The sequence below is a fragment of the Colletes gigas genome, unplaced genomic scaffold (genome assembly GCF_013123115.1).
Source record: "Colletes gigas isolate AHSC1104 unplaced genomic scaffold, ASM1312311v1 Colletes_gigas_Sc00033, whole genome shotgun sequence".
In the NCBI taxonomy this organism is placed as follows: Eukaryota; Metazoa; Arthropoda; class Insecta; order Hymenoptera; family Colletidae; genus Colletes; species Colletes gigas.
Window position 1 is genome coordinate 2,056,349 of NW_025106662.1, and position 26,414 is coordinate 2,082,762.

General features: G+C 32.5%; 3 protein-coding genes across 6 annotated transcripts; 2 read left to right on the forward strand and 1 right to left on the reverse strand.

The window, feature by feature from the left end:
• The first annotated feature begins 6,232 nt into the window (after positions 1 to 6,232).
• LOC122402103 (phosphoribosyl pyrophosphate synthase-associated protein 2-like) lies at positions 6,233 to 8,412 on the forward strand. Of its 4 annotated transcripts, none has more exons than XM_043404642.1 (6): positions 6,233 to 6,428; positions 6,784 to 6,873; positions 6,942 to 7,350; positions 7,421 to 7,693; positions 7,809 to 7,955; positions 8,063 to 8,412. In XM_043404642.1, exons 2-6 carry the CDS (start codon positions 6,797 to 6,799, stop codon positions 8,219 to 8,221), a joined length of 1,065 nt encoding a protein of 354 aa, XP_043260577.1. In that variant the 5' UTR covers positions 6,233 to 6,428; positions 6,784 to 6,796; the 3' UTR covers positions 8,222 to 8,412. The 4 variants fall into 4 exon arrangements, with proteins under 4 accessions (XP_043260577.1, XP_043260576.1, XP_043260579.1 ...); XM_043404641.1 differs by lacking the exon at positions 6,233 to 6,428 and adding an exon at positions 6,436 to 6,634; XM_043404644.1 differs by lacking the exon at positions 6,233 to 6,428 and adding an exon at positions 6,436 to 6,634 and having other exon boundaries at positions 6,950 to 7,350.
• A 367-nt stretch (positions 8,413 to 8,779) lies between these two features.
• Positions 8,780 to 12,549, forward strand: LOC122402136 (dynein axonemal assembly factor 5-like). Its single transcript, XM_043404701.1, has 6 exons — positions 8,780 to 9,485; positions 9,570 to 9,806; positions 9,868 to 10,063; positions 10,141 to 10,447; positions 10,527 to 11,451; positions 12,413 to 12,549. Exons 1-6 carry the CDS (start codon positions 8,780 to 8,782, stop codon positions 12,547 to 12,549), a joined length of 2,508 nt encoding a protein of 835 aa, XP_043260636.1.
• Positions 12,550 to 19,768: 7,219 nt separating this feature from the next.
• Positions 19,769 to 26,182, reverse strand: LOC122402079 (enhancer of polycomb homolog 1-like). The gene is made up of 10 exons (XM_043404594.1): positions 25,774 to 26,182; positions 24,692 to 24,830; positions 24,362 to 24,603; positions 23,878 to 24,134; positions 23,652 to 23,787; positions 23,255 to 23,557; positions 22,861 to 23,012; positions 22,641 to 22,775; positions 21,590 to 22,561; positions 19,769 to 20,175 (listed from the first exon to the last, which is right to left on the reverse strand). The coding sequence occupies exons 1-10, from the start codon at positions 25,924 to 25,926 to the stop codon at positions 20,055 to 20,057; spliced, it is 2,610 nt and encodes an 869-aa protein (XP_043260529.1). The 5' UTR covers positions 25,927 to 26,182; the 3' UTR covers positions 19,769 to 20,054.
• Positions 26,183 to 26,414: the final 232 nt, after the last annotated feature.

Genomic DNA, 26,414 nt, shown 5'->3' on the forward strand with positions numbered 1-26,414 from the left:
ACGTCGTCAACATAAAAAAAACAATTGTTTAGTGTTTTGTGTTGTTTCCCGGTGTTTGCAAAATTCTTTCTTTTGAACAGATACTGTTACAGAATTTTGGATTTCAATTCCGTCTTAGCAAAGTACATACTCGTATTAACATTTGAAAGTTTCCAAAGACTTATAACAGCAGCTTAGCTAAGAAAGCTTGTAATTTTTTGTTAAATTCGGGACATTGATTCGAAAGATTTATTCTAGTCTAATAGCTATTATAATGTTAATTAATGTTATACCTAATGAATCTAAATATTTAATATTTCTATGTGCAAGTTCGCGGACCCCAGATATCTATCTGACCTCTTGGGATGTGCAAACCACGAATTAAGAACCACTGATATAAATATTAAACGTAAATAACCTACTTTCATGCGAGAGTCAAAGAGTTACTATGAAATAATATTGCTATCAACAATTTCACAATACTTAAAGTTGAGAATAAGATACTAATGCCAGGGTTAAACATATGTTTAATGATTTATTAAACGTTTTACCGTGTTTTAAAAGCAAATTCTAAAATGTGTAATCTAGACGTGTGTTTATGAAATGAAAATAATTCTCTGTCAACAGTACAAAAACATTGAAGATTTATGATGTTAAATATTAGTAATTTTATACTATTTAAATTAGGAATAAGTTTACACGATTTTTAATTTCAACATTGTTGATGATACGTATTAAATGAGTACAGTAATTCTTCTCACATTGTCCCTTAGCTTGGTAAGAAAAGTGGACAATTTGGAGCTCTTATCGCTCTTATCTGTCCAGAAAGGTCATAAAAGAGAACAGCCAATAAATTTAAATGCTAGCTTATCGGTGCCGTAATACAAATACACAATGGTGCTAAAGTAAGCATAATGATGCAACTTCTTTGCTTTTAATTTTTTTCACACGAACATTTTTGTAACATATTAACGAAATTTTTTGAGTTAAAATGAGGCCATACATACTTCAGACCATATTTATTTATTATTACGTAATGGGTAATTTATTTTGTTTTATTAGATAAATAAAGCTATATGTTATACAATAAAATATATATTATAAAAACAAATTCTTAACTATACATGAAATATCTAAGACAATGTTAAGGAAGATATATCACTCATAGCAAAATATCAGAGGAGGTATATTATTTGGTGGGTATTGTAAATCGACAATCCTACATTCGACGGACAATATGAGAATAAGCCTAATACTCAGTGTGACCAGATTTGAGTACATAATTGAGTGCATCGACGTCGACACTAGAAACGACAAACTTCCTTAGCGTCTAACGGAGAGGTGGGGATAGTAGATATATACTACCGCACGAGTCACGTGTACGTGAGCTCGGCGCTTTGCGCAACTTCGGGAAATCAAGAAAGAAGGCGAGTGTGAGCTTCTCTTTCATGCTCCTGTAACAGCTGAAATTCGACTTCGCGACACTTGCAAGGAACCATCGCGAACGGTCCGGCTTCGATTTTGATGAAACTTTGTACACTTATAAAGCAGCTAAAAATAATCGACACGTATTTTTTTTTAGCTGCGGTAACTCGAGTTTAAGGGGTGAAACCACCCCTTGAAGTTTTGGCTCGAAACGGCTATCTCGAAAACGGAAAGACATACAAAAAAATTGTTAATGGGCGAGGTTAATGGTTTCTTATGTACAATAACATGGCGTTAAAAAATTTAAAAAAATACAATTTGTTTATAACAAAAAAAAATGTATTAACTTAATTTTTCATTTTATTGAAATTTTCATAATGACAAAAAATGACGAGCATTTTATTCCAAATCCATTGGTATGCGATTTTTTAAAATTGCCTCCTACAGTTTTGCAGATTTTTAATGATTTACATCTTGCGCGCACATCCATTATGGTAGTAGCCGTTCTAACTTTGATTTTAATGAAGCACTGTAGGCTTGCACTAAATTATACAGTAATAAGTAGCGAGTAACAATAACAGTAACAAGTTTCTTAACAGCAACGAAAGGATTAATTATTTTTATTGCCCACCTATGACATCGTGGCAAAGGTGGAGCGATTTATAAATTATAAATATATGCAGTGTGTATACCAGGAGATAAAGATACACTTATTATTCTCATGATGTACTTGCTTTAAAATACAAATTGAATAAATAAATATTGTCATTTCTGCGGCTCGCCTATCATGCAGTTTACGCACGTTATCTAAATCTTCACTGTTGTGAAAGCATTCTGTGTAATTTGTATAATAAAAACACGTGTCAAATGAGATTAGTATGTGCATCTGTATCTCTGTTGTTATTAACATTCTTTAAAATCGAGACGGTTTTTGTAATAAACATGATAAAATGGGTATATTGAAATGGAGTTTGTATTATACCTTTTGATAACGTGACATATCGTAAAGTTAATTAAATTGATTGCCCTTGTCATGTGAAAATAATATTTGTTGGTAGATAAGTGGGAGAACTTGGATATATATATATATTGCAATTAGCTCTTTATAAGCGTGTAGAACATTGTTGGTTATCCATACAGCCGAGGTGCCGATTCTGGGCATTTAAACGTTGCACTTATCCAGCCAATCTTTTGTTGCGTATATCCAGCTTTTACTGTATTCGGAAAGATGGTAAATATTAATCCTATTAATGTAATAACTTTACTGTCTGCTGCGTTTGTTGAGTGGAACCAGGGACCCACACCAATTAATAGCGCAGAAGAAAATTTAAGGGATGTATTATTCGATTTAATTGTAAGAAGTGTCGAAGACACGGTATTCCTGGTTGAACATGAAACGTGTGTTGAAATGGACGGGACGCCTATCGACCAAGAAAATCAGGATGCTGATTTGAACTGGTTGTGGGTAGATGAAGAGGAGGAAAATAGGACACCGAATAATCCAAACATATACGAACAAGACGTTGTATGTCATTCGAATAAGGAATACATCCCATTCGAATATAAAAGGAAAGCTGTGGCGTACTGGAACAGCGGGAAGTCGAAGCGATTAAAATTAGACACCGTACGTTCCAAATTCCGTCACGTGAAATCCGAAAGAATGCTTCGTGAATGAGCTTTACAAGTTGAACAGGGTGGCACAAAAAAGGAAAAGATAAAACGTATTGCAGAGTATACATTTAATAAATTTATGGAAGCTCGGCAGTTAAGAGTAATTGTGCATGAAGTAGATCTACGGCGATGGGCTTTACAAGCGAGGGACATAGAAAATTTACAAACATTTAAAGCCGGATATACTTGGCTATATACTTTTAAAAAGATGTTTAGATTAGTGTCCAGAAAAATTACCAGATTTGTAACCACAAATATGGTAAATCGAGAAGACGATATTCATTTGCAATGCAGCGCATTCGTGAATGAAGTAAAATCATATATAGCCCGAAATGAACCACACAATGTTTACAATTCCGATCAAAGTGGTTTTAATTTGGAATTACATTCAGGGCGCACTTTGGCTGAAGAAGGTATAAAAATCGTAGAAGGAGGTGTTCAATCAGTGTCATCCACCACTCATAGTTACACCATCCAGCCAACCATTTCAGCTGATGGACAATTACTGTCACCATTATTTATTGTACTGAAAGAGAGTACAGGACATTTCGGACCGATTGTGGAACAACATTTATTTCGCCCTGACAATGTATATCTTGTAGCTTCAAAGTCAGGCAAATTAACTACGGACCATTTCAAGACCTGGTTAAGAGAGATTTACTTCGCAAATACTGGGGCCGCAACAGTTCTAATTCTTGATTCCTGGTGTGGTCACTGTAAGAAGACGGTGAACGAAGTTACTCCCGAGGGTAAAAATGTAAAACTTTTTATAATACCAAAAGGTGGAACAAAGTATGTTCAACCACTGGATGTTTACGGTTTCCGCACTTGGAAAAATTTCGTCCGCCGATTTTCCGATATAGTTCTCGTTTTAAATCACGACATGCTAGGAATAATATAATTAAACTTCAATCTCTGGTCCACAATCAATTTTCATCGCCAAGGTTCCAAAATTTTATTAAATACTCCTGGTATAAATCCGGATATATAGATGAAAAGCCAAATGCATTCCAGAATCCTGTTGAGTACTGCTATTCTGTTGAAAATGAGCCAACATGTCATAATTGCGGTGACGTGGCAATAATTAAATGCGCATGGTGTAAGAAATCTTTATGTTTCAAACATTTTTTCGACGAGTACCACTATTGTCGGAACTATATAGAATAATTGTTATACACACTGCATATATTTATAATTTATAAATCGCTCCACCTTTGCCACGATGTCATAGGTGGGCAATAAAAATAATTAATCCTTTCGTTGCTGTTAAGAAACTTGTTACTGTTATTATTACACGCTACTTATTACTGTATAATTTAGTGCAAGCCTACAGTGCTTCATTAAAATCAAAGTTAGAACGGCTACTACCATAATGGATGTGCGCGCAAGATGTAAATCATCAAAATCTGCAAAACTGTAAGAGGCAATTTTAAAATATTACATACCAATGGATTTGGAATAAAATGCTCGTCATTTTTTGTCAATATGAAAATTTCAATAAAATGAAAAATTAAGTTAATAAATTTTTTTTGTTATAAACAAATTGTATTTTTTGTACATAAGAAACCATCAACCTCGCCCATTAACAATTTTTTTGTATGTCTTTCCGTTTTCGAGATAGCCGTTTCGAGCCAAAACTTCAAGGGGTGGTTTCACCCCTTAAACTCGAGTTACCGCAGCTAAAAAAAATACGTGTTGATTATTTTTGGCTGCTTTATAAGGGTACAAAGTTTCATCAAAATCGAAGCCAGACCGTTCGCGATGGTTCCTTGTTGGCATACGATACCAAGACTCGATTAAAAAATTATAACTTTTAAATTTCAAAAATTGACCTTGAAAAAAAAATTTTTTCTTTAAGGTTACATTTGTTTTATCAAATAGTAAAACTTTTGCCAGAAGAATTTTTTTACATATTCACAAATAGAGGCGGTATTCAGGGTGTTCGGCCATCCGTGGGAAAAATTTTAATGGGAGATTCTAGAGGCCAAAATAGGACGAAAATCAAGAATACTAATTTGTTGATGGAGGATTCGTTAAAAAGTTATTAACGTTTGAAGTTCCGCCCGTACTGAATTTTTTTTCTAAAAAGTGGGTAGAATTTCGAGTGTATGTCTAATGACCAAAAATGATTGCAATTGACCCCTGCAACCAAAAATAATTTTTCCAAAACGATTTGAAATCTTTTTTTTCGCCGAAAAATATAGGCACCTACCCCCCTGTCGATTTCTCCAAAAAATTCGTTTTTCATTTTTAATAAATTTGTTTGACGCTCTACAGAAAAGTTGTCTAATACATTTTTGTAGGTACTCATGAGCTCTACTTCAGTAAAAAGTTTCATTGAAATATATTCACTATTGCAGGAGTTATAGCTGTTTAAAAATGGGACCATTTTTATGGTGTTTTCTTCACTTTACGGAGTTAAGGAACAACTTTTCGAACATTCTTGGTATTTCTCAATATTCTCCACTAAAATACGCGTTGTTTGCATTTCGAAACATTGAAATCCTCCAATCCGTTCAGAAATTATGATGTTTTAAACGTAATTTCATCTGAGTTTTGTGAAAACTTAGTTAAATCGATTCTAAGACGAATAGGAGCTGTTGAAACTAGTCGTAGTCGTTTCAAAAAATATTGAAAGAGAGATTATGTCACCTTCTTAACTGTTCTATTAGCTATACTAATAATCTATTTTTCACGTATGTACGATTTTTAGTGACTCATGATTTCAATACGTTATTCTCAAATACATTTAATGTGTTACATTGCATATTAAATTAAGATATATTAATGTATTTATTTCCAAATTATCTTCATTCTAAATGTGTAATAACAATTTCCCAAGCATAAATCTAGGAAGCGGTAAATCTTATAGCCTGTGTATGATTGTACATGACACACTGTAAAACCAATACAAAGACAAATTCCTTTAACACTTAACTGCCACGTCACCCATATATGGGTGACAGGATTTATCACTATGATACTAGAAAAATTAATTCTCAAGTTAAGACGTTGAGGGGAATAAATTTGGATAGAATTTGTAAATTATAACAAGATTGCAAAAATAAGTACTGAAAAAAATTCTAGGTTATGTAGCTTACAATGGATTAAAATCAAAATTTTACTTTTGCAGAATATTGTATGGTATTGATCTGGCAGTGAACGTGTTAAACTGTCTAGTTTATAATTATAAAACACTTCGTCGGTAGTAATACTCTATATTGTCCATGAAACAGACTAATAGAGTGTAGACATTTGATGACGGCCATATTAGCAAGGTCTAAAGTACGCATGTAGCAGAAAGCTCGCGCCTCGCGCCCCTCTAACTTGAGTATCACTAAGCTGTTTAGGAGGTCAGTAAATCGATCAAAGCTAATGCGAACAAGGTTTGGAGAAGTAATATTGTGTTCGGTTCTTCGTTTGTTTTTATCAAGTGGTTATATATAATTAATGAGCTTACTCAAATATTAAAATACAAATGTACAATATTACAAGTGCTGTATAATACGTAAATTGACATTAATGTTTAATTTATTACAGTTACTTTATAAATTATAAGGTACTCTTCATATAAACTATCTTATTGCGTTAATTGATTATAACTGTACTTTCTTTTACACTGCACTAACAAAAGAACTTTAGCTAAGTTTTTAAACAAGAAACCATATTACTTTCAAGATAAATTACTTTTATCATTTGATTTTTCAGAAGTGACTGTAAAATGGACAAATTAGTATCGTCGGATATTGTACTCATAGCTGGTAATTCTCATCCAGAGCTGGCTAATCTTATTGCCAAGTAAGTTTTCATGAATATGCATTGTTAATATTTTATTATATTGTACGTAATATTTTCCTTTTAAAAAGCCGATTAGGTGTCAAGCATGGAGGATGTTCTGTATACCATAAATCGAATCGTGAAACTATGGTTGAGATTGGAGATTCTGTACGTAGTAAAGATCTTTATATTATTCAAACTGGAACAAAGGATGTAAACAACAACATAATGGAACTTTTGATCATGGCGTATGCATGCAAGACTTCTTCTGCAAAAAATATTGTTGGTGTCATTCCATATTTACCTTACTCTAAGCAATGCAAGATGCGTAAACGTGGTTGCATAGTTTCTAAATTATTAGCAAAAATGTTGTGTAAGAGTGGTTTAACTCATATAATTACAATGGATCTACATCAGAAAGAAATACAAGGATTTTTTGACGTTCCTGTGGACAATTTACGTGCTAGTCCTTTTCTATTGCAATATATTCAAGAATGTGTATGTAAACAATGTGACTAGTTGTACCTTTAACAAATTTAATTTTTGAACTATATATTTGTCTAATTAGATTCCAGATTATCACAATTCAGTAATAGTTGCAAGAAATCCTGGCAGTGCGAAAAAAGCAACGAGCTATGCAGAAAGATTACGTTTGGGTATAGCAGTAATTCATGGAGAGCAACGAGAAGCAGAATCAGATATGAATGACGGACGCTATTCTCCTCCTGCTTTGGCTTCACGAACAATGGAGGTTGGGGTTGGTGTCCCAATGCATCCTGCGAAAGAAAAACCACCAATTAATGTTGTAGGAGATGTGGGTGGACGTATAGCTATTATGGTGGTACGTAAGTTTAGATATACTAACTCTACACTAGAATGAATTTTAGGATATTAGATTAAAAGATAAAGAAAACTTTCCAAGGGGGATATAGGTTTGAAAAGCTACTTATTTTTAGGATGACATGATAGATGATGTTCAATCATATGTAGCTGCAGCAGAAGTTCTCAAAGAAGGAGGAGCATATAAAATTTATGTTCTAGCCACACATGGTCTTTTAAGCTCTGACGCTCCAAGATTAATAGAAGAATCTCCAATTGACGAGGTAACAACATCTAAGAGTGTTATTGGTAGACTATGGATGTCTATGCCAATGCATGTTTTTATAGAAAAATTATTTATATTCGTAATATTATGTAACTATTATTGTAGGTTGTTGTGACAAATACAGTCCCTCATGATATTCAAAAGATGCAGTGCCCAAAAATAAAGACTGTTGATATCAGTATCCTGTTGGCAGAAGCTATTAGACGTATTCACAACAAAGAATCTATGTCATATTTGTTTAAAAATGTCACTTTGGAAGATTAAAAAGTCCGATAAAACAATGTGTCTTAAATACAGTGAGTTTCTGTGTCCAGGGACCATAATCAAGACATATCCATTAAGTTTTTTTATTGTCTTAAATAGAAATGAACATACTAGTCTATTTTAAAGATAATTGAGTTGTTTAAAAATTTCTAACTAGTTTCATCTATCACATACATACATTTCCTAACCAACGAGCCTGTGTAAGATACGTTGAAAAATATTGGGTTAACTTTTAATCCAGTGTTGTAAACTATACAATTTATTTTTCATATTCAAGAAACGATAAATGTGTTTCAAGATGTGAAGATCATAAATATATTATTCTAGACTCTAGAATCTAGAGTGTAAAATAATAATGTAATTTTAAAAGAAAATAGAATAGTTCTTTTTATTCCCTCTTATTTGAAAATGTAATTATGTCGTTGATAATCATTCAAATAAAGATAAGTGGATCAATAAAAATGTTGCTATGGAAATACACAGTCCATGAAAACAGTTTCAAACCTGTAAATTCTCTAAAGTTTTTGAAAGTTACCGTAGTCTGTAGGTTCTTTCAGAATGTCTGTAGAAACAGTAAATTACGAATTTACGAGGATTTGTGTTATGTTGCAATCGAGAGAGAAGTCACGAAGAATGCAGGGTTTAACAGAAATTCTAAATATTTTAAAATTACCACACCATCAAAGTGATGAAACATTACCCTTATGGGATGCTGTAAATAAGTTTGTATTACAAATTTTGAACGATTCTGCAGAAATTTGTCGTGACCGAACGGTAGAAATTATAAAATTATTTATATTGAATTTAACACCTGACGATAAATACGTTACGTATTTGCTTCCAATTTTATCTAAGAGATTGGGTTCTCTGGAGCAAATAGAAACTTCAGAAGAAGTTAGATTGAAATGCGTTACTTTATTAAAATTACTAATATTAAAATATAACAATTTATTAGCACCATATATCGATGACTTAGTAAACATTTTAACACGTACTATAGTAGATAATTATCCACTAATTAAAAGAGAAAGCTGTATTTGTGTATCTGAATTTGCTAAAAATTTACCAAGATACTTTTATATGCAAACTGAGAAATTTGTAAAACCAATTTTGAGTAATTTTACACACCAACATTATAAAGTTAGAATTGTTTCCATTACAACAATAGGAGATCTAATCCAACATGGTAAAAGTACATTTATAGAAAACGTGTCTCTGCCTCTAGCAGAAAAATTATTTGATCAAAATGGGCTTGTTAGAACAGGTACTTTATTAGTTCTATTTATTTCAACTGTACTCACGATACATAGTTGTTTTTATTTTAAATATAATTTATAATGTCTTGTAGCTGTAATAGAGGTAGCAGGATGCTGGCTTTTAAAATTAAAGGATCGATATAGTTGGTGGCACAAGATTCTACCATTACTTTTAACAGGCCTTCATGATGAGTTCAAAGAAATTAGGGAGAAAGCTGCAAATTTTTGGGATGCTGCTGGACAATTATACATACAAGAAAATGATAATGATGAAAAATTCAAGGATAAAATGGATTTTCTTATCAAAGATCCTGATCATTATCCTAATGGTACGTTAAACGTGTTAATTATAATTAAATATTATTTAGATTATTAATAAACCTTCTACAGTTGTAAGGCCAAATTTGGGATGTCGTGTCATAGCACAGCAAACTTTTAGTAAATTAATAAACGGAATTAGTTTAGAATTAAGTGATTGGATGGCAGACATAAGAGTACGATCTGCACAATTACTTTGTGTATTCATTTTAAATATAGAAGAAGGTGTAACGCAACATATTCAAAAACTCTTACCCCCTATATATCGGTAAATGTATCATTTTTAATTGAATTGTCAAATTTTCAATTTTATGTACTTTTAATTCACAATAAATTGTCCAATAGAGCGTGCAATGATGAAGACAATAGAGTTGTAGAAAATATTGAAAGAGCAGCAGAATATTTAGGATATTTTGTACATCCAAAAACTTGTTGTCATTTAATACTTCCTACCCTCCAAGAAAATCCATCTGCAGGTCACTTAAGAGTATTTTCTGCAATTTTAAGAGGTTTTGAACGTTATACTCTTCTTCCATTGTTGAAAGACATTGGAAAATTCTTACAACAACCACATATCTGTCAAAGTACAAAAGAGACATACCAAAAACAAATACTTTCTTGCTGCCGTTCTTTAATTTTAATCTGCAAAGAGGTTTGTCTCACATTTTATAAATTTTTGTATATTTAAAATAGTACTGTTTCTTATAGTTAATATATTTAAAAATTTTTAGGATTGTAAGCTTATATCAGAAGATTTATTCATAGCAATATTCACTGTTTTATCAATGGCAAAAAATCATTATATGGAACTAGAAGCAAAAGAATTATTGAATGTCCTTGCAGATATTAATTGCTATGATAATGTTGAAAAACTTTATAGCGAATACATTGGGCAACTAATTTCATCACTTTCTGATTATAAATCATGGTCAAAACATAGTCCCGAGTCTCAAATTTTCTGTGCATGTCTAATACATGTTAAAACAATTTTCACTTTTGATATGGACATTATGTTATCAATTCTAAAAAGTGTCATGACAAATGATGCTGACCCTGAATTGAGACTACAATATTTTACTGTATTATCGCAATGTTTTAATCAAGATTCTTCAGATAAAATAATAGATTCAAAATTATCATATCAATTTCTGGAAGACTGTATACTTCCAGGATTAATTTGGACCGTTGGAAGAGTCGCTGAAACTATACGAACTGCTGCAGTATCCTGTTTATGTGCATTCTTCGAAAAATATGAAAAAGATCTGTCGATAGAAAACACTCAATATTTTATGAAACATAATATTTGTCCAGTACTTGACAAAATAATCCCAGTCTTGATTAGTCTTGCAGATGATAACTCTAAGAAAAGTAGACTATATTCTTTACGAGCTATGTATTTAGTAATATGCATCAGAAAAAGATTTGACTATCTCACTGAAGAACACATACATAAAATCTATCCTATACTTTTGAAAAGACTTGATGATGGATGTGATGATATTAGATTAGCATCATTGGAAGCTTTAATAAAAGTTTGGAATTCTATACCTAAAAATTATGATTTACATTTCAACAAAGGGCACATAGAAATGTTATATACTACAACTGTAATATATTTGGATGACCCAGACAGCGAATTTCAAAATGTTATGTTAGGTAAGTACATTTATGTTAAGGGGTAAGACTTGTAAAAACCTGAAATAAAGCGTTTTTTTTTTGGATGAATGGAAAAGTAAGAGGATAATAATATTCAAGAATGTTATTAACCATGTCGTTAAGTGATACAAAAAAAAATTTATTTATTCAAAAATAGTGCAAAATGTCGACGCTGGAGCCATTCTCGCGAAGCGTGTTTTGAATTTGAGGCGCTCTATGGCACACAGTGTAATTGATGCAAATTTCTATCTGGAAAAAAACAAAAAATTTTCTCCTAATTTACATGAGTATAGTTTGAGAAATACGTAGGGGATCTTCGATAAGTTAATTTTAACATTATTTATTGACAAATGATTGCCCCATTTTTTGTATAAAATTGAATTTTGTACTTCAAATGCTCGCCAATCACACAAAAATTAATGTTTCAATAATCCCCTACGTATTTCTCTAGCTATACTCATATACTCAAATTCAAAACATGCATACTGCAGTCGTTTTGCACTATTTTTGAATAAATATTTTTTTGTAACATTCTTGAATATTATTATCCTCTTACTTTTCTATCCATCAAAAAAAAAGAAATCGCAATAAAACGCTTTATTTCAGGTTTTTACAGTGGTCTTACCCCTTAAGATTTTATTTTAACACATTCATGCAGCAGTGTTGGGTACTATTTGAATAAAAACAGCGAATAAATAATTAATTGTTATTCGTTATTCATTATTTCTTATTCGTGTTTGTCTCTTGACAAGGGAATACTTACATTATTATCTATTTTTTAATCTTTGTCTACTATACTTAGAATGATTTCCAGTTTACATATTTACATTACACATTTGTTATTTAATTAACTACTAACATATTCTTTCTTTTTTACTATATAGTGAATTATAATTGCACATATTTTCTTTACCTTCTCTATTATTTACAGAACCATCTATTAATCTAAACATTTTTTCAGAAAATTTAAAAGAATTAGCAAGAGTGCATCCAGAACTACTCTACCAAAAACTTCAAAACTGTAAAACAAATTTTAGGAATCAAGAAGGTATAGAAACACTTTTAGAGCATTGTTCATATATTTTAAGAGGTAATTAAAATCAATGAAAGTGATGCATTTTAATTAGAATATATTCATATATCCAAAATAAATATTAATGGAAAAATTATTTTGCATATTTCCTAAAAATATTTTAATATCTGTAAATGACAAATGTCACGGTTTTATTCTAATTAAGAATATGCATTATTCTAATTAACATATAATGGATAGAAATATTGGCACATTATACAAAACCTAGTCTATTAGCGACATTTGTTCGAAAAATTCCCTATTGTTATCTGTAGTCTGCTAATTATAATGTTACGCTATCACGTGAATGTAGGTTTAATGTACATAGCGTCACAACGGGAATTAATTGAAACCCGATTACTCACCGTAGAGTGCAGAGTCCTGTAACTGCATTCTAATTAAGAGCGAAATTCAAACAGACCAGCGTATTATAATGAACAATGCAATTGTATGCTTTTCAACGTGGGCGATCAAGCTGGGGAAAGTAGAGAGAAAGGAAGGCATTTCTTTGAGATACTTAGTTTATTTTCTAAAGGCCGTGTCGAATCGGAGTTTCCGTCATTCCTTCTTTTAGTTTATTACGGATTAGCTATTTCTGTTAAGAGTTGCGATGGTCTTGAAACACAACATTCACTTCGCGTTCCGTTCAGTTCTTTCCATGAGGGTCATAAATTTTCTTAAGGGTTGCTTTAGGCCGCTAGCTTCGTTTCCTCTCTCGACTCTCACGCTTTCTTTCACATACGCCCGCTTCGAACATGGCTGCGTAGCCTCCACCTTCACTCGGCTCGGGGGTGGATCGTGGATCACCGATGGGGCAGGGTACAAACCCCGATTGGACCAGGACAACCCAGAGGGAGGATCGAGAATTTTCCAGAAAAGTGACGAACGCCTAGGACGACGAGAGAATTTTCACGGAGAAACAGAACGATTTTCAATCTCAATCGAGTTGTATCAAAAAGTCGGACACTGGGTTAACGCCAATAATTAAATCTTGCTGAAGTACTTTGAAACGAGTAGTTTTGATTTTTGCGCGCCTCGTCGAGCAGAGCGGTTCAGCGCTCCATGGGCACCAACCCATCTCCTTTTCCTCAAAACCGAGAACTCGGGACGCAACAATAGTGTTCCGTCGTGATTCCGTCACATTGGTAAAAGAGAATTTCCCTAGACTTACTTGGTTCCAGATTCAGGAGTTAAAGTTCACTCGTAAAATAACGTAAAATTATGCTACACTACAACTTTTAAAATTACGATCAAAATTATTGAATAATGTCATCATAAAAATGACTTACCTTACATGAATATTTTCTATTTCGTTTAATAATTCGTCGAAATATTAAATCTTCACCCACTCCACTTATAATAATTAAATACTTGAATAATTAAAAACACGCGTTCACACTATTTATTTTGTCAATAAATTGGATTTTTGTATCGATACGAACAATTTACATATGTAAGTAATTTAAAAAAGTCCATGATTTAAAGAGGGCTGATATTAATGCTTCTCCACACATGGAAATATTCCAGTGATGCTCTCTGATCCAATTTAAATGTTGTGTGGTGTCTACTAGCGCTACCATGTGAGTGCTACCTAAAACATGGTTCCAATTCTGTACATCTAAGTATGTTGGACTCTTTGATATAAAGAGTTCTCTAGCCTCTAGCAGTAAATGTGCAATGTTGAAGGAACTGAAATATCTGCTTCCCTGAAACTTTACAATAGATCAGATAAGGACAATTTACTAATATTGAGACATGTTCGTACATCTATGGAAATTTAAATGTAAACTAAAATGAATAAACTAAGGGTACTTTAAAAGCTTGAAGGTATATTTCTTTTTGCAAAATAAAAATAAACATTTATGGAACACTGTATAAGATATTATATATATATATGAATTGATATTTACACAAAATAAAAAATAAGAGAATATGATTGCAATTTTTTTTTGCAGTTTATCTCGATGCACAACCGCATGTTAAAAAATATATAAAGAAAGTAATTTATTTGTTTGTCGTTTAAATAATTGAATGCACGCGGTATTGTGTGAAAATTAGTTTTTTGATTTCACTAGGTAGGATATCCTAAAAGAAATTTGTTTTACGCGATGTAATCAGAATTTATTTTTAGCAGAAATCTGCTGTCTTAAATTTTGTTTTTCCAGTCTATGTTCATTGCGAATGTTTTCTTGTTAACAGTATGTTCTAAATGCAATTACGAACCATCCCTTTGAAACAGATGTACGATTTTACAGAAAAGAACCTGTATACTTTGTTATCATGTAGCATGAAAAATGTACAGAGATGTGCAAATTATTAGACTCAAATTAAAAAATAAATAAGTAATGAAAGCTCCTTTTATAAGTAATGTTTTATAATGTATATTCAAACTTTACATTGACAAGTTTCTTTAGAAAGACATTTTATTACAACTACAATGTTTTCTTTATTTTCTTCATAACCACAACTTAGTAAAGCAAAATAACTTCTTTGTATTAATATGAAAATAGAACAAACAAGTAAAGTTTAAAAATATATTAAAATACAGCAAATATTGTTTAAGTTTGTAACAGTAAAAGAAACGCTCCGTAGAAAGAAAAAAGCAATTAAATGTGTCAAATGCCAAAGATAATTGACTTGCAAAACACTTTGGCTAGAAGAAAACCTCTTCTAATGAATCTATTATTGCAAAATTCCCAAATTATGAATTAAGAAACAAGAACAGTACCTTTAACCACATTTTTCTCATTTTTCTACAGAAAACTAATAAAAATGTGAAAGTATCATGTCGAGTCTAATACTTTGCACGTCCCTGTACAGTATAGTACAAGTAGAATAGACAAATGAAATAGACAAAGGTAAATCATAACCTGTTAACATAAGTTACGCAGAGAATATGTATATCGCATAATAAGTTTTGCCCTGACAAACTATCTTTTTCTTCATATATGTATATATATGTACAATAATCGGATTGTTTATAGTTTTGTCACTTTGTCAGAGTTACATAATTAGAATACATTTAATAGTCAAATTGCAACCCGTAGATTGATATATATACATTCAATTAGTTACATTACCTAATAGATTCAAATGTTAATCACATTAATTACGGATATTAATACTAAACAATAGTTGAGTTTAGATTTCTATACGTAATTTGTAGGAAACAGCTCATCTACCTGATAACATCTCTACTTCTCTATCGATATGGAACTGTAAACGAATATCATAAGCAGTTTCGATTGCGTTTAAAATGTTTTGCAGTTGGAAAGAGTTTTCAAGCTCGTTACTGTTAATTATAAAAAGCACATATCAGGAAGTTATAAGCACTAGTCAAAAAAGCGAAAAAATATAGGAATGTAAATTTATATATCAGATTTTGACGGTTTGTAAATAATAAATATAGTTCACGTTTTAATGTATATCTGATATTTTATTTAGACCAAATTAAATTTGATACATGTATTTAGCGAAAGGTGTTATCAGGGGACGAGAGAGTAGATGATGTTTGCATCGAAGAATAAATTAAAAGGTTGTCTAAATCAAACATTCTACATACATAGAACTTGATATTTTTCCCTTTGCGTTCTCCGATTATACAATCTCAAGAAAAATTCTCTATACTCTCGCCAAACTTTCATTCGAATCGGAGCTTTGGTTGGAGCGTTTTCCAATTAAATCTTCCTGTCGCACAGCGACATAGAAGTACTACTGTATTCACAGAATAAAATACACGTATAGTAGATACACCGCATTTCGACGTTTGTCGATATTATCGTAGAAGTTTTTAACACTCAGAACTTTTTAAGGGCCTCACGTTAATCATTACATCAGTAAGCTCATTCTTTCTTTGAATAATTTTTTTTCCACACGAAACGATATAATAGGTGTTGTTCGATCGCTCTAAACAGTTGCATTGATCCGGCTTATTTCTACTTACAAGATACAGTATTGTTTTCCGCGAATGCAACGAATTAGGTAAACACGAAGTCTCACAATCCAATTCGACCGAATTATATTTTTTTGCCCTTTATATCTCGTCGATTAACTACAGAAATTATTAAAATTTCCACAAATAATCAAGCTTTCTATAAATATTGTTACGTAATACGCCGACTACAGTTAGTTCATTTATAATAAATTGATTAAAATAATGATATCCGGCCTCTTTGCCTGTGGAATTTCGTGTTTGCCAAATCAGAAAATGTAAAGCGAACTCAGTCTTTGGTTGGAGCGATCAAACCTTAAAGATTTCCGACGTTTTATTTATAAAGTGGCTATTGGGTCAATATTTTTAACATTAATAAATTTTATATAAAAATTCATGTACCACTGTATTTCGTTTAAAGTGTTCCAACTAAAATAAACAAATGGTTGTTACAAGTACATTCTTGGAAATTTTTTTTCCGCGCAGTATCACTCGTGTTTCTCAAAATCATACATAGCAGACGAAGATTCTTTCCTTGACTTAGTAATGAATTTTATAAAGAAAAAAATGAACGTAAATGAATACAATTAAAAGATGTATAAAATGCTTCATGCTCGACAGTGAATTTGAGAAAAACGAGAGAAATAATCAGATATCTAAAGTATGTACAAATGTGGCAGAAATTAGATTTCACAAAATGTTATATAATATACAGGCGAGTGAAGTCTTAACAAAATAATAAGTCCTATCCAGGATAAAATTTCTTTATTACTCCTTCCCTAAAATTGTCCCGAATTCATAAATTTTCATACACATCGCTGTGTGCCTACCACAACAACATTAATTACAGTTATTTTTTCAGTTAATTACCTAAAAGTAAGAGATACAATAAGCGTAATTATTTTTATATGTACAATATATCTTTTTTGTTTGTTTCTTATTATGATTTCATGAAGTCTCCCTAGAATTTGCAACGTTTGCACCATTATATTTTATTTCTCTCTTGATTTCGCGTTACGGCTCGCGAAAGAACTTTTTTTTTTTATTGCATGCTTGAAAGAAATTTCTGTGCTTCAAGCCTGGAAAATCAATGACTATCTGATAAATCTTGTTCATGGCCATTTATAATAAGATTAAATTAGAAATCTTCAGTCCGAATGGCTAGCATATTGATCTTGATCAGTGCCTACAAATTTCAAATTACAACAGATGTTTAATGAAACCTTTGTCAAGTGACAATAAAAATTATGCGACGGATACTCTTGAATTTTATCAGCTCCAAACTCATATATTCGACAGTCTACTTTTATAACTATTACTATTTGTTTTTACATGCATTGCTTCTATCAGACACACAGAAATATGAATTATATGATCGTGCTAAAGAAAAATCGTTTTAAATAAAAAAACTTACAGTTGTTTCCTCTGTGTTTTAATTATTTTTTTAATGAAAATGTATGCTGAATATTGTCAATTTTCTTAAAAACTTAATTTCTGTTTGCTGCTTATCTTTTAATACTACACCTCGATAGTTACATGGAAGGTTGACAATAATGTAGAAAGACTAAGAGGAAGAGAATAACGCGCACAAAAATGAACACAGTCTCAGCAACTATTCGTATGTTTGTTTTTTCTAGAGGTAATCAAATTTTATCAGCAAAAAATGTAACGAAGCAGATGCTACTTATGTGTAAATGCCAATACACCTTAATTTCAATTGCTCTTTTGCTCATAAAAGCAAAAGTAACAGAATTAGTCTCATTTTTATGGCAATAGTATTTTTTGTTGCGATATTATATATTTGTTCTAAGTGGGGACTTAATAATTGTTTACTTGAAGCTTAAACATAGACTTAGCTATTGTTCTAACATTTATATAATTTGCCCATTTTTTTGTAAGAAATTCTACCGGTATTAATAAAAATATTTGAAATAAGTCACTTTACTCGAGTACTATTGTTGGAACTTTGCTGCAAAATATTTAAAAAAATTAACTTAATTAAATTTCTTGTGCAATATTAAAACTTATAACCAAGATTATTTTCAAGCCAATCCAAACATTTATGAGAAAAGGATTGATTCTTTCATTATTTGTATGGTAAATGAATTTATTATTTTTACTTCCATAGTTTGCAATTACTAAAATAAAAGATGTAAGAATTTCTAGATATTCCTTGTAAACATTATAAATCCTAACATAGTTGTTATGAATTTATCGCTTTGTAATATGGATTTTTATGATACAAGCTTCCCAAACGCAACATTAGAATCTAAATTTATATGCTATGATTGCATACAAAAAATTGATTCGTTACATATTAATAGCACAAAAATGTATGTTTCAACGGTTGATGAAATAATTAAAACTTTTTGTATCATTTGAGTAACTTTAATGCTAATTCAAGGATAATTATTGTTAACAATAGTTTCATTATTTCACAGCCTGGAAGCCTTTAGCAGATTACTACTTTGTAAAGAAATAAATTGAATAATATCTTATTATATTTAAACCGCGTCTATGTACAGTATTGAAATAATCATACAAATCCACGGTAAGTCAAATTATACTACTCTAAGTTCACTGAAATGGTCAATAATGTATTTGTTAACGTTATTTATAATAGATTTACTATACAGTTTCCATAGGAAGCAGCTCTTCTATTTCTGGCACACTTCAGTTTTTCAACAAAATTTACAACCATAAATGTACGCATAAAAGTGTTATTTTCAAAAATTTAGAGCTTGTATTGCAAAGGTGAATGTGATTTAAAATTAATTGTCTACAAAACTTTACCGTTTGTATCCATTATTACATATTCACAAATCTTCCTTCTAAATAGAATAACCAAATTAAATCATATAATACTTTGAAAAATTTAACAAGAAAGAGTCGAGTGTAAATCTTCGTCCAATATTTTCACAATAAAATAATTAATGCTGTGTCTGAGAAAGCTTGTGATATGATTGTAATAACTGCATCACAGATTTTCCAGCAGTATTACTTACGTACAGGTAAAAATATGACAATGGAGTTCTGCCAATTTTTCAGCATCTCAAAATCAAGTTATAATTGTTTCAAACATAAAAGTTCCCTTGCGTTAAACAAAATCATTCTTTCAAAGAAACAGAGGATATGCAAGCAATATTATTTCTGTATTTAACTTTCATATTTTCTGAAAGAATAATTTGTATCAAGAAAGAAATGAAAAATAATATTAATCAGAAACTAGTGCTAATGTAATGTATTTAAAAAAATAAACATTTTTTCTAAAAGTTCAATGAAACACTGTGATTGCATCGAGTAATTATGGTTTGTCAATGAGCAAGGAAACAATCGACTTAGAAAAAAGAATTAGAGCACGATCCTTTTGTGATCAAAAATAACGTGGTACTTGCAATGGAATCGATTCAATTTCATCATCATCGCCACAACAGGCAACTGATCAGAGCAGTTCTGCAATTGAATCTAGCCGTACCGCATTTCGTATAAACGAGCACATAGTATATGTCCAGTACCCGAAGTCAGGCAGACATAGACAAGGTAAAGTTAGCGAAGCCCCCACTGACGTATTGGCGGCAACAGGGGTGCTGATAGCAGGCATCATGTCACTTCCATTGCTAATGAATTTGTTTTGTTTGTCCGTACAAGCTGCTGCTGCTGCTGTGGTTTACCGTCGCAAGCTGCACTTTCCACTCCATCCACCTCCATATCCAAACTTTCACTATAATCAAACACATAATTGATAATAAGTATATTCAAACAAGAATATCATTTCGCTAACAAATACTAAATATTAAGATATTTTGAACGCAAAGTTTTAAACACAATTTCGTAATTCTTGATTATTGTCTTATTTTGGTACATAGAATCAATCCTTAGGATTTATGACATCTGTTGCCATACACATTGCACATTTCCATGTATCGAAACAAATATATCTAAAGTTACAATGCTTCTATGTACTTATAAGGGTACCCTACTAAGTTTAAAATCTTTTGATAGAAATTCCTCTGTTTTGCGCATAATTCTTTTCCTTTTTTTATCTTAATTATATTTTAATATTAAATTTAGAATCCTTATAAACAAAAATATTTTTGAATAATGTCATTAACATTAGGAATACTACAAAATAACAAGACTCTATTGAATTACTGAATATTTCTATTTGTTACACTATAATTTGAAAAAATGTTGACGATATCTTTAGAGAGGAAAAACTGGTGTAACAGTCAACATGTTAAAGTTATTTTACAGAATAATAGAAAACTATACAAAGAAAAGAATTATGTAAAGAACGCTTTTTATACCTTGGTTATCTGTACATCTATAACTGCAAGCTGCTTCCATTTTAATAGAATTTTAACAATATTTTGAAATGTTCATTATTTAGAGTCATTTAAATAAAAATGGTTGAGCGTTGAATCCTACTTTTTTTAAATTTGTTTACATGGATCATTACTTATAGTTTGAACTTGTTCAAAAAATGCTTACTTCGATCATAGGGTTTCTTTATTATAAAACCTTTCTTCAATTTGTTATACATTTCTTTTGCAAACTTGTAGGTTTTTTTACCTAACTCATTTATTTTTAAAAATATATATAATTAATACAAATCAGTATGGTGGCTTAAACGATTTTATGTTATACAGGATATTTCAGAAATACATGGAAATACCTAAGGAGCTGAATCTATATGCTAAACTAATGTTAAAATCGAAAGTATCCTGTGTATGCATATTTATTTCTCTCCTGTAACAATGATTATTTTTGGCAGAGCAATGAAGGGTTATGTTACTTATTCTAAGTTACTCGTATTCATGTTACTTGTATTAGGTAGCTGGAAAAGTTCTTGGTGATTTTTATTGATCACAATTTGGGTATTTTTGTGATTCAACACAATTATGAAAAGAAATACATAAATCAGTACCTGGGTACTGCATTATGCACACATAGGTTAAGAATACTAAGGTATATAGGATACATGTTAATTATATAGGATATGAAGTTTTTTACTCCTTTTAGGGTATAGATTCAGCTTCTTAAGTATTTACATGTATTTCTGAAACATCCTATATATTTTATCGTTTAAATAGGCGTTTTAATCGGTTTATATAGCTGCATGTATGCACACTCACCTATTACTATTAAGCGTAATTTCCCCGGACGTTGGGATTTGTTGCGCCTGACTTTGTGTTTGTTGTTGCTGCCTCGCGAGGCTAGCCAATTTGCTCTGCGCGATCAAGCCAGGTAACAGATTGGACGGCGGATGTTTTTGTGGCAGAACTATCGTCGATTGATTATTCACCATGTGAGTGCTATTTGAAATATTGTTAGAGTTGTTTATATGGGGCAACGGGCCATTCTGATGGCCATTACCAAAGTTTGTTATTGTTCCACTAGTTGTGGTACTTGCACTGAACACTCTGATTCCAGCACTACCACTGCCACAGTTGCCACCATTCCTATTATTTGTTGGACTAGTCAAGGACTTCGACAGAATGGAGGCAGTACTGTTATTGTTTGGCAATTGTCTGTGTTGTAGTTGTTTAAATTGATGGTTTGACTGTGTCTCGGAAGCAGCACTAGCACATTGCGTAGACACTGTACTCGATGTTGTTGCTTGATTGGTCGTACACGAGAAAGACAATGGAACTGTAGAACTTGTAGAAGTATTTATAACACTAGAACCACTACCACTGCACTGAGGCCGACTCTGTTGTGTTGCAGGCTGTGCAAAAAGACTGCTAGGTAGCGAAGTTATAACGAAATGTGAACTGCCCAGCTCATCTGTCCGCGGGGCGCTAGAGTTATTGTCCGACAGTTCACTAACACACGCACTACCGGTGATACTCGCTACGGCAAGGTCGAAATCCGACACAGAGTCCGTCAAGAAATAATCAGCGATATTAAATTCAGATGTGAAAGGTGGTTCGTCTCCCGCACGTTCCGGCTCTACTTCTACACAGATGGATGTAGCCTCGGGTGGGAACGGGTACGGAAGCGGTTTCGTTTGGGATACCGTTGGCTCTACATCCGAGTCCGTATCACTACTTTCTTCACTAGGACTATGCACTGACACAGGCGGCGTCTTTGGTCGGTAATGTAACCTTTGTTAAACATAAATATATTTAGTAAATCAAGTCTATTATAGAAACTAACATTCCTATACGTTGTTGTTTAACATACCACTCCTTTTTGACTGGAGTTGTTGACGTGGCAGTCGTATCAGAGTCTGTTGGTTCTCGTTTTGGTTGGTGTATCGTGAAGTCTAAAGACGACCACATATCATCCATATCGGTCGAACAACGATCCAATATTACTCTAGAAGTATTTATCATCAAAGATGATTATTAAAAAATTTCATTTTTGCATAACCGTTTGTGTCCATGTGGCACGTATATCATACCTTCCACCCCGACCAATTCGCCGCCGCGCAAAACCAATACACCTTGGCACTGGTTTGGTGATACTGGTCAGCGCAAACCTATACTTCTTATCAGCCAAGCCCCCATCGTTTTTATCACACCAAGGCCAATTTCCAAACCCACCTGATACAGGCTGCAAAGAGAAAAGCTCTATATCTACAATCCTGAAAAAAAGAACTTTAAGACTATTTCCACACTTTTACAATAATTCATGACGATTTTCATTGACACCCATGGTATAATATTAAGTAACATAGCTCATATAAAAGAGGTAAGTCCTGTTTGATTTAAATTCCGCGCCAAAACTTGTTCAACAATTTTTCATAAAAAATGCACACAGAAAAGATAAATTTTCTCGAATCTAATAGCACTCACTGGTAAATAAGTGCTATTTTTATTCCGTCGAAAAGCGAATTGACCCTCGTCAATGGTGTCTTCATCATCACGATCCGAGGGAACAGAGGGCTGAGAATGAGAATGAGATGGAAGCGGACTATCTTCGTCTGAGCTCATTAGCGGGTCCAGCCCGCCTCCAAGAACACCAGGCCGACTTCCTCGACCGCCTCCGCTACCTGTTCCACCACGTACACCATTATCTTCTAAACTTCCTCCCCTGCTGTCAGTTTTATGTTTTCGTTTCTTGTACTGTCTTTTTTCTTTTCTGGGTACTACTTCGTCCTAATTGAAATAAATAACATTTAATACACTATTGTAAATGCAACTTTTTTAAATGAACGTAATTATAAATACGCAAACGTTCGAAATCACTTACTTTACTACAAACTTTATTCGCCCAATTTTGATGAACACCAAACTGATTTGTAAATAGTGGAGCAAAAGCCGATCTCGGTGTCTTTAGCGCCGATACTTCTGCCAATATTTGTCCATTAAAATCTTGTGCCTGATACCTGCACATATTTTTTTTAATCGTACAATATTCAAAATTTGTTCTTATAAAGAGCAGAAACTGTATGAAATTAGAAAAATTGGTTTCAAACCTTTTCTCATAGACTTCGATCGTAAGGTGTAAATGTTCCCGCTTGGTTTTTTCTCTTCGTTTAACCATTTCAAGCAGAGTAACTGCTCTACTAAGATCCCTACGGAGTTTCAGCATTTTTTCATAACTAGTTTCGTCGTTCTTTCGATTTTTACGTGTTTGCATTTTTTCTGTTCTACGTCTAAACGCTAAATAAGGATTATTGGCAGCCGAACCAAACCGATGCTCCGTTTTCACTGTTAATAAAAGTGGGTGTTGCTGTAATAAAAAAAAAGTATATATTAGTAGAATTTTGATCAATCACAATTATAGATTAGAAATTATTATTACCAAAGAATTACATGATACGTTAAATTAATATAAGTTGTAAACAATTACAATACTTATATTGAAGCTGCAATAAACATAACCCTAAATCTTCGTAAAATTATTTTGACAATGGATAAATATAGCTATGCTCATTATTGTAATATATAAAAACTTACTGTTTTGAGACGTTTATTCAACCAGTAATCAAAAACAGCAATAATTAAATCATCGTCCTCTTTTAAAAGTGCTTTAGCTTCATTGAGAGTGACAACAGTCTGCCCTGAACTTTTCTCCAAACGATCCATCATTTCCTCGAATTGAAGTGGAGTTAAGTCCATTTTACGGCTTTGCACTGCAACCCACTTTTCGTCTTCTGAATCCATATCATAATCCGGAATATCTTGTTCCATTGCAAAAGCTTTAAAAAGAGTATGGATATTAAATTTCTTGTTTAAAAATAGTATTAAATATTACAAATCAGAATTTATTTAATTATATTTGCTTACGTTGCATATGTATAAGTTGACGAGGTAGCTTATAATCAGCTGGATATATCTTGTCATAAGCTTCTGCATCTGCCAAGTCAGTTACTTCGGGAGTAGGAATGATTAGACCCGTACATATTGCTCTTTGCAAGTGATGTTCCTGTCCAAATAAATAATACAACATAAAACTTCATATGAATTGTTTTCGATCTTTAGTCTTGTTTTACTTTATTGCAAATGACAGAAAGGGAACAAATTAAACACGATAAAAATGAAATTGTATAGTCATGACATTTAATAATATAGTATAAATGATATTCTTCAAAAATTTGTAAAATTAATTAGATGCATTGAATGCATAGAAAGAAATGTTCATATAAACATGAAAACTTTTAATAACACATAAAATATTTAAAGCAAAAATATAGATACTATCATATACATCTTTGTTATACTCGTTAGTCTCTTAATACAACTAATCTGCATAATTGGTAACTAACCATAAAAAACATATTTGTTTATAATATATTCATGAATAACTCGATTATCATAAACCTATACCAAAAACAAAAGATATATTGATTCTTAGTAATTAACATCATGACATTCACCTCACAGTATATTTCAAAATTATCGTTACACCAATAACGTATTGTCATCTTTCATAATTAACTTCCAGGAAGTAACATTGAATGATTGTTTACACAACAAAGAATAGTGAAATGAATTAACTACCATACAAAGAAAATTTAAAAAATCACAGGATGCTATAGAAACAAGAAAACAAGCCAAGAGTATAATATTTTCAAGTTTCTGTAAGCTGAACTGTAACATGGAAACATCATTCTTTGTTCTGTTATTACTTTGAAACAAGGTGCTGACAGCTGTCAATAACCTTTCATATAAGTACATCAATATTCAAAGAACAATTATAACGGGTAAAATAAAGTTGACAATTACGTTTAATGATAAAAAATAAAGAATTTTTGCATATAATAATGGTAAGCAGACTGCCATCTGCCGGTTGTTTACGAAGATGCGCTCGAAGGTAAGATGGCGGACGAGGAAAACATGCTGGAAGAAGGTTGAACAATTCGACTTACACATTCCTCCTCCTTTTCCATGCCGCTGGGCATTTGGGGCACAGCACGATTAATAGCCGAGTAATCTGGCAGATCCGGCAGTTCCTCAGCCATGTAAATCGGCATGGGCTTGGAAGCGTCCAGGGCACGGGCCCTGAACGACAGCTTGCTCATCTTGAGGCGGCTGGCTCGCGTGTTGACAACCGAGTTGGCTGGTGTCGAGCCGTGAGGCCAGTCGGGTCGGCTCGGGTCTCGGGTTTGCGGAACGTGAACCTGACTGGGCCTGGCTGGGGGCCCTGCGCCCGTAATACCCGGCACAGAGAGCGGTCAGGGCCTCATCGTTCTCCGGCCATCGCGCTGGAACACGGTCACTCAGTCACCAAACGAGATATATCACTTTGAAAACATGTTTGCGTGACACGGTCCCTGCTCAAAGCCATCATGGCCGACGCACAGCCATTTAACACGTTCAGCGCGAGCAGTTCCACGATGCGACGTACGTCGCGCGGGAATCGGCTCACTGCCGCCACCGGTCGACTCGTGAGCGCTCATTGGACGTTCTACGTTACTACTAAGCACAAGCCTCGTACATACTGTGCTAATTTACACTAGATGTTTACGCTAAATGCACACGAGCGGTGCATCGCAGTTGCGTTTCAATC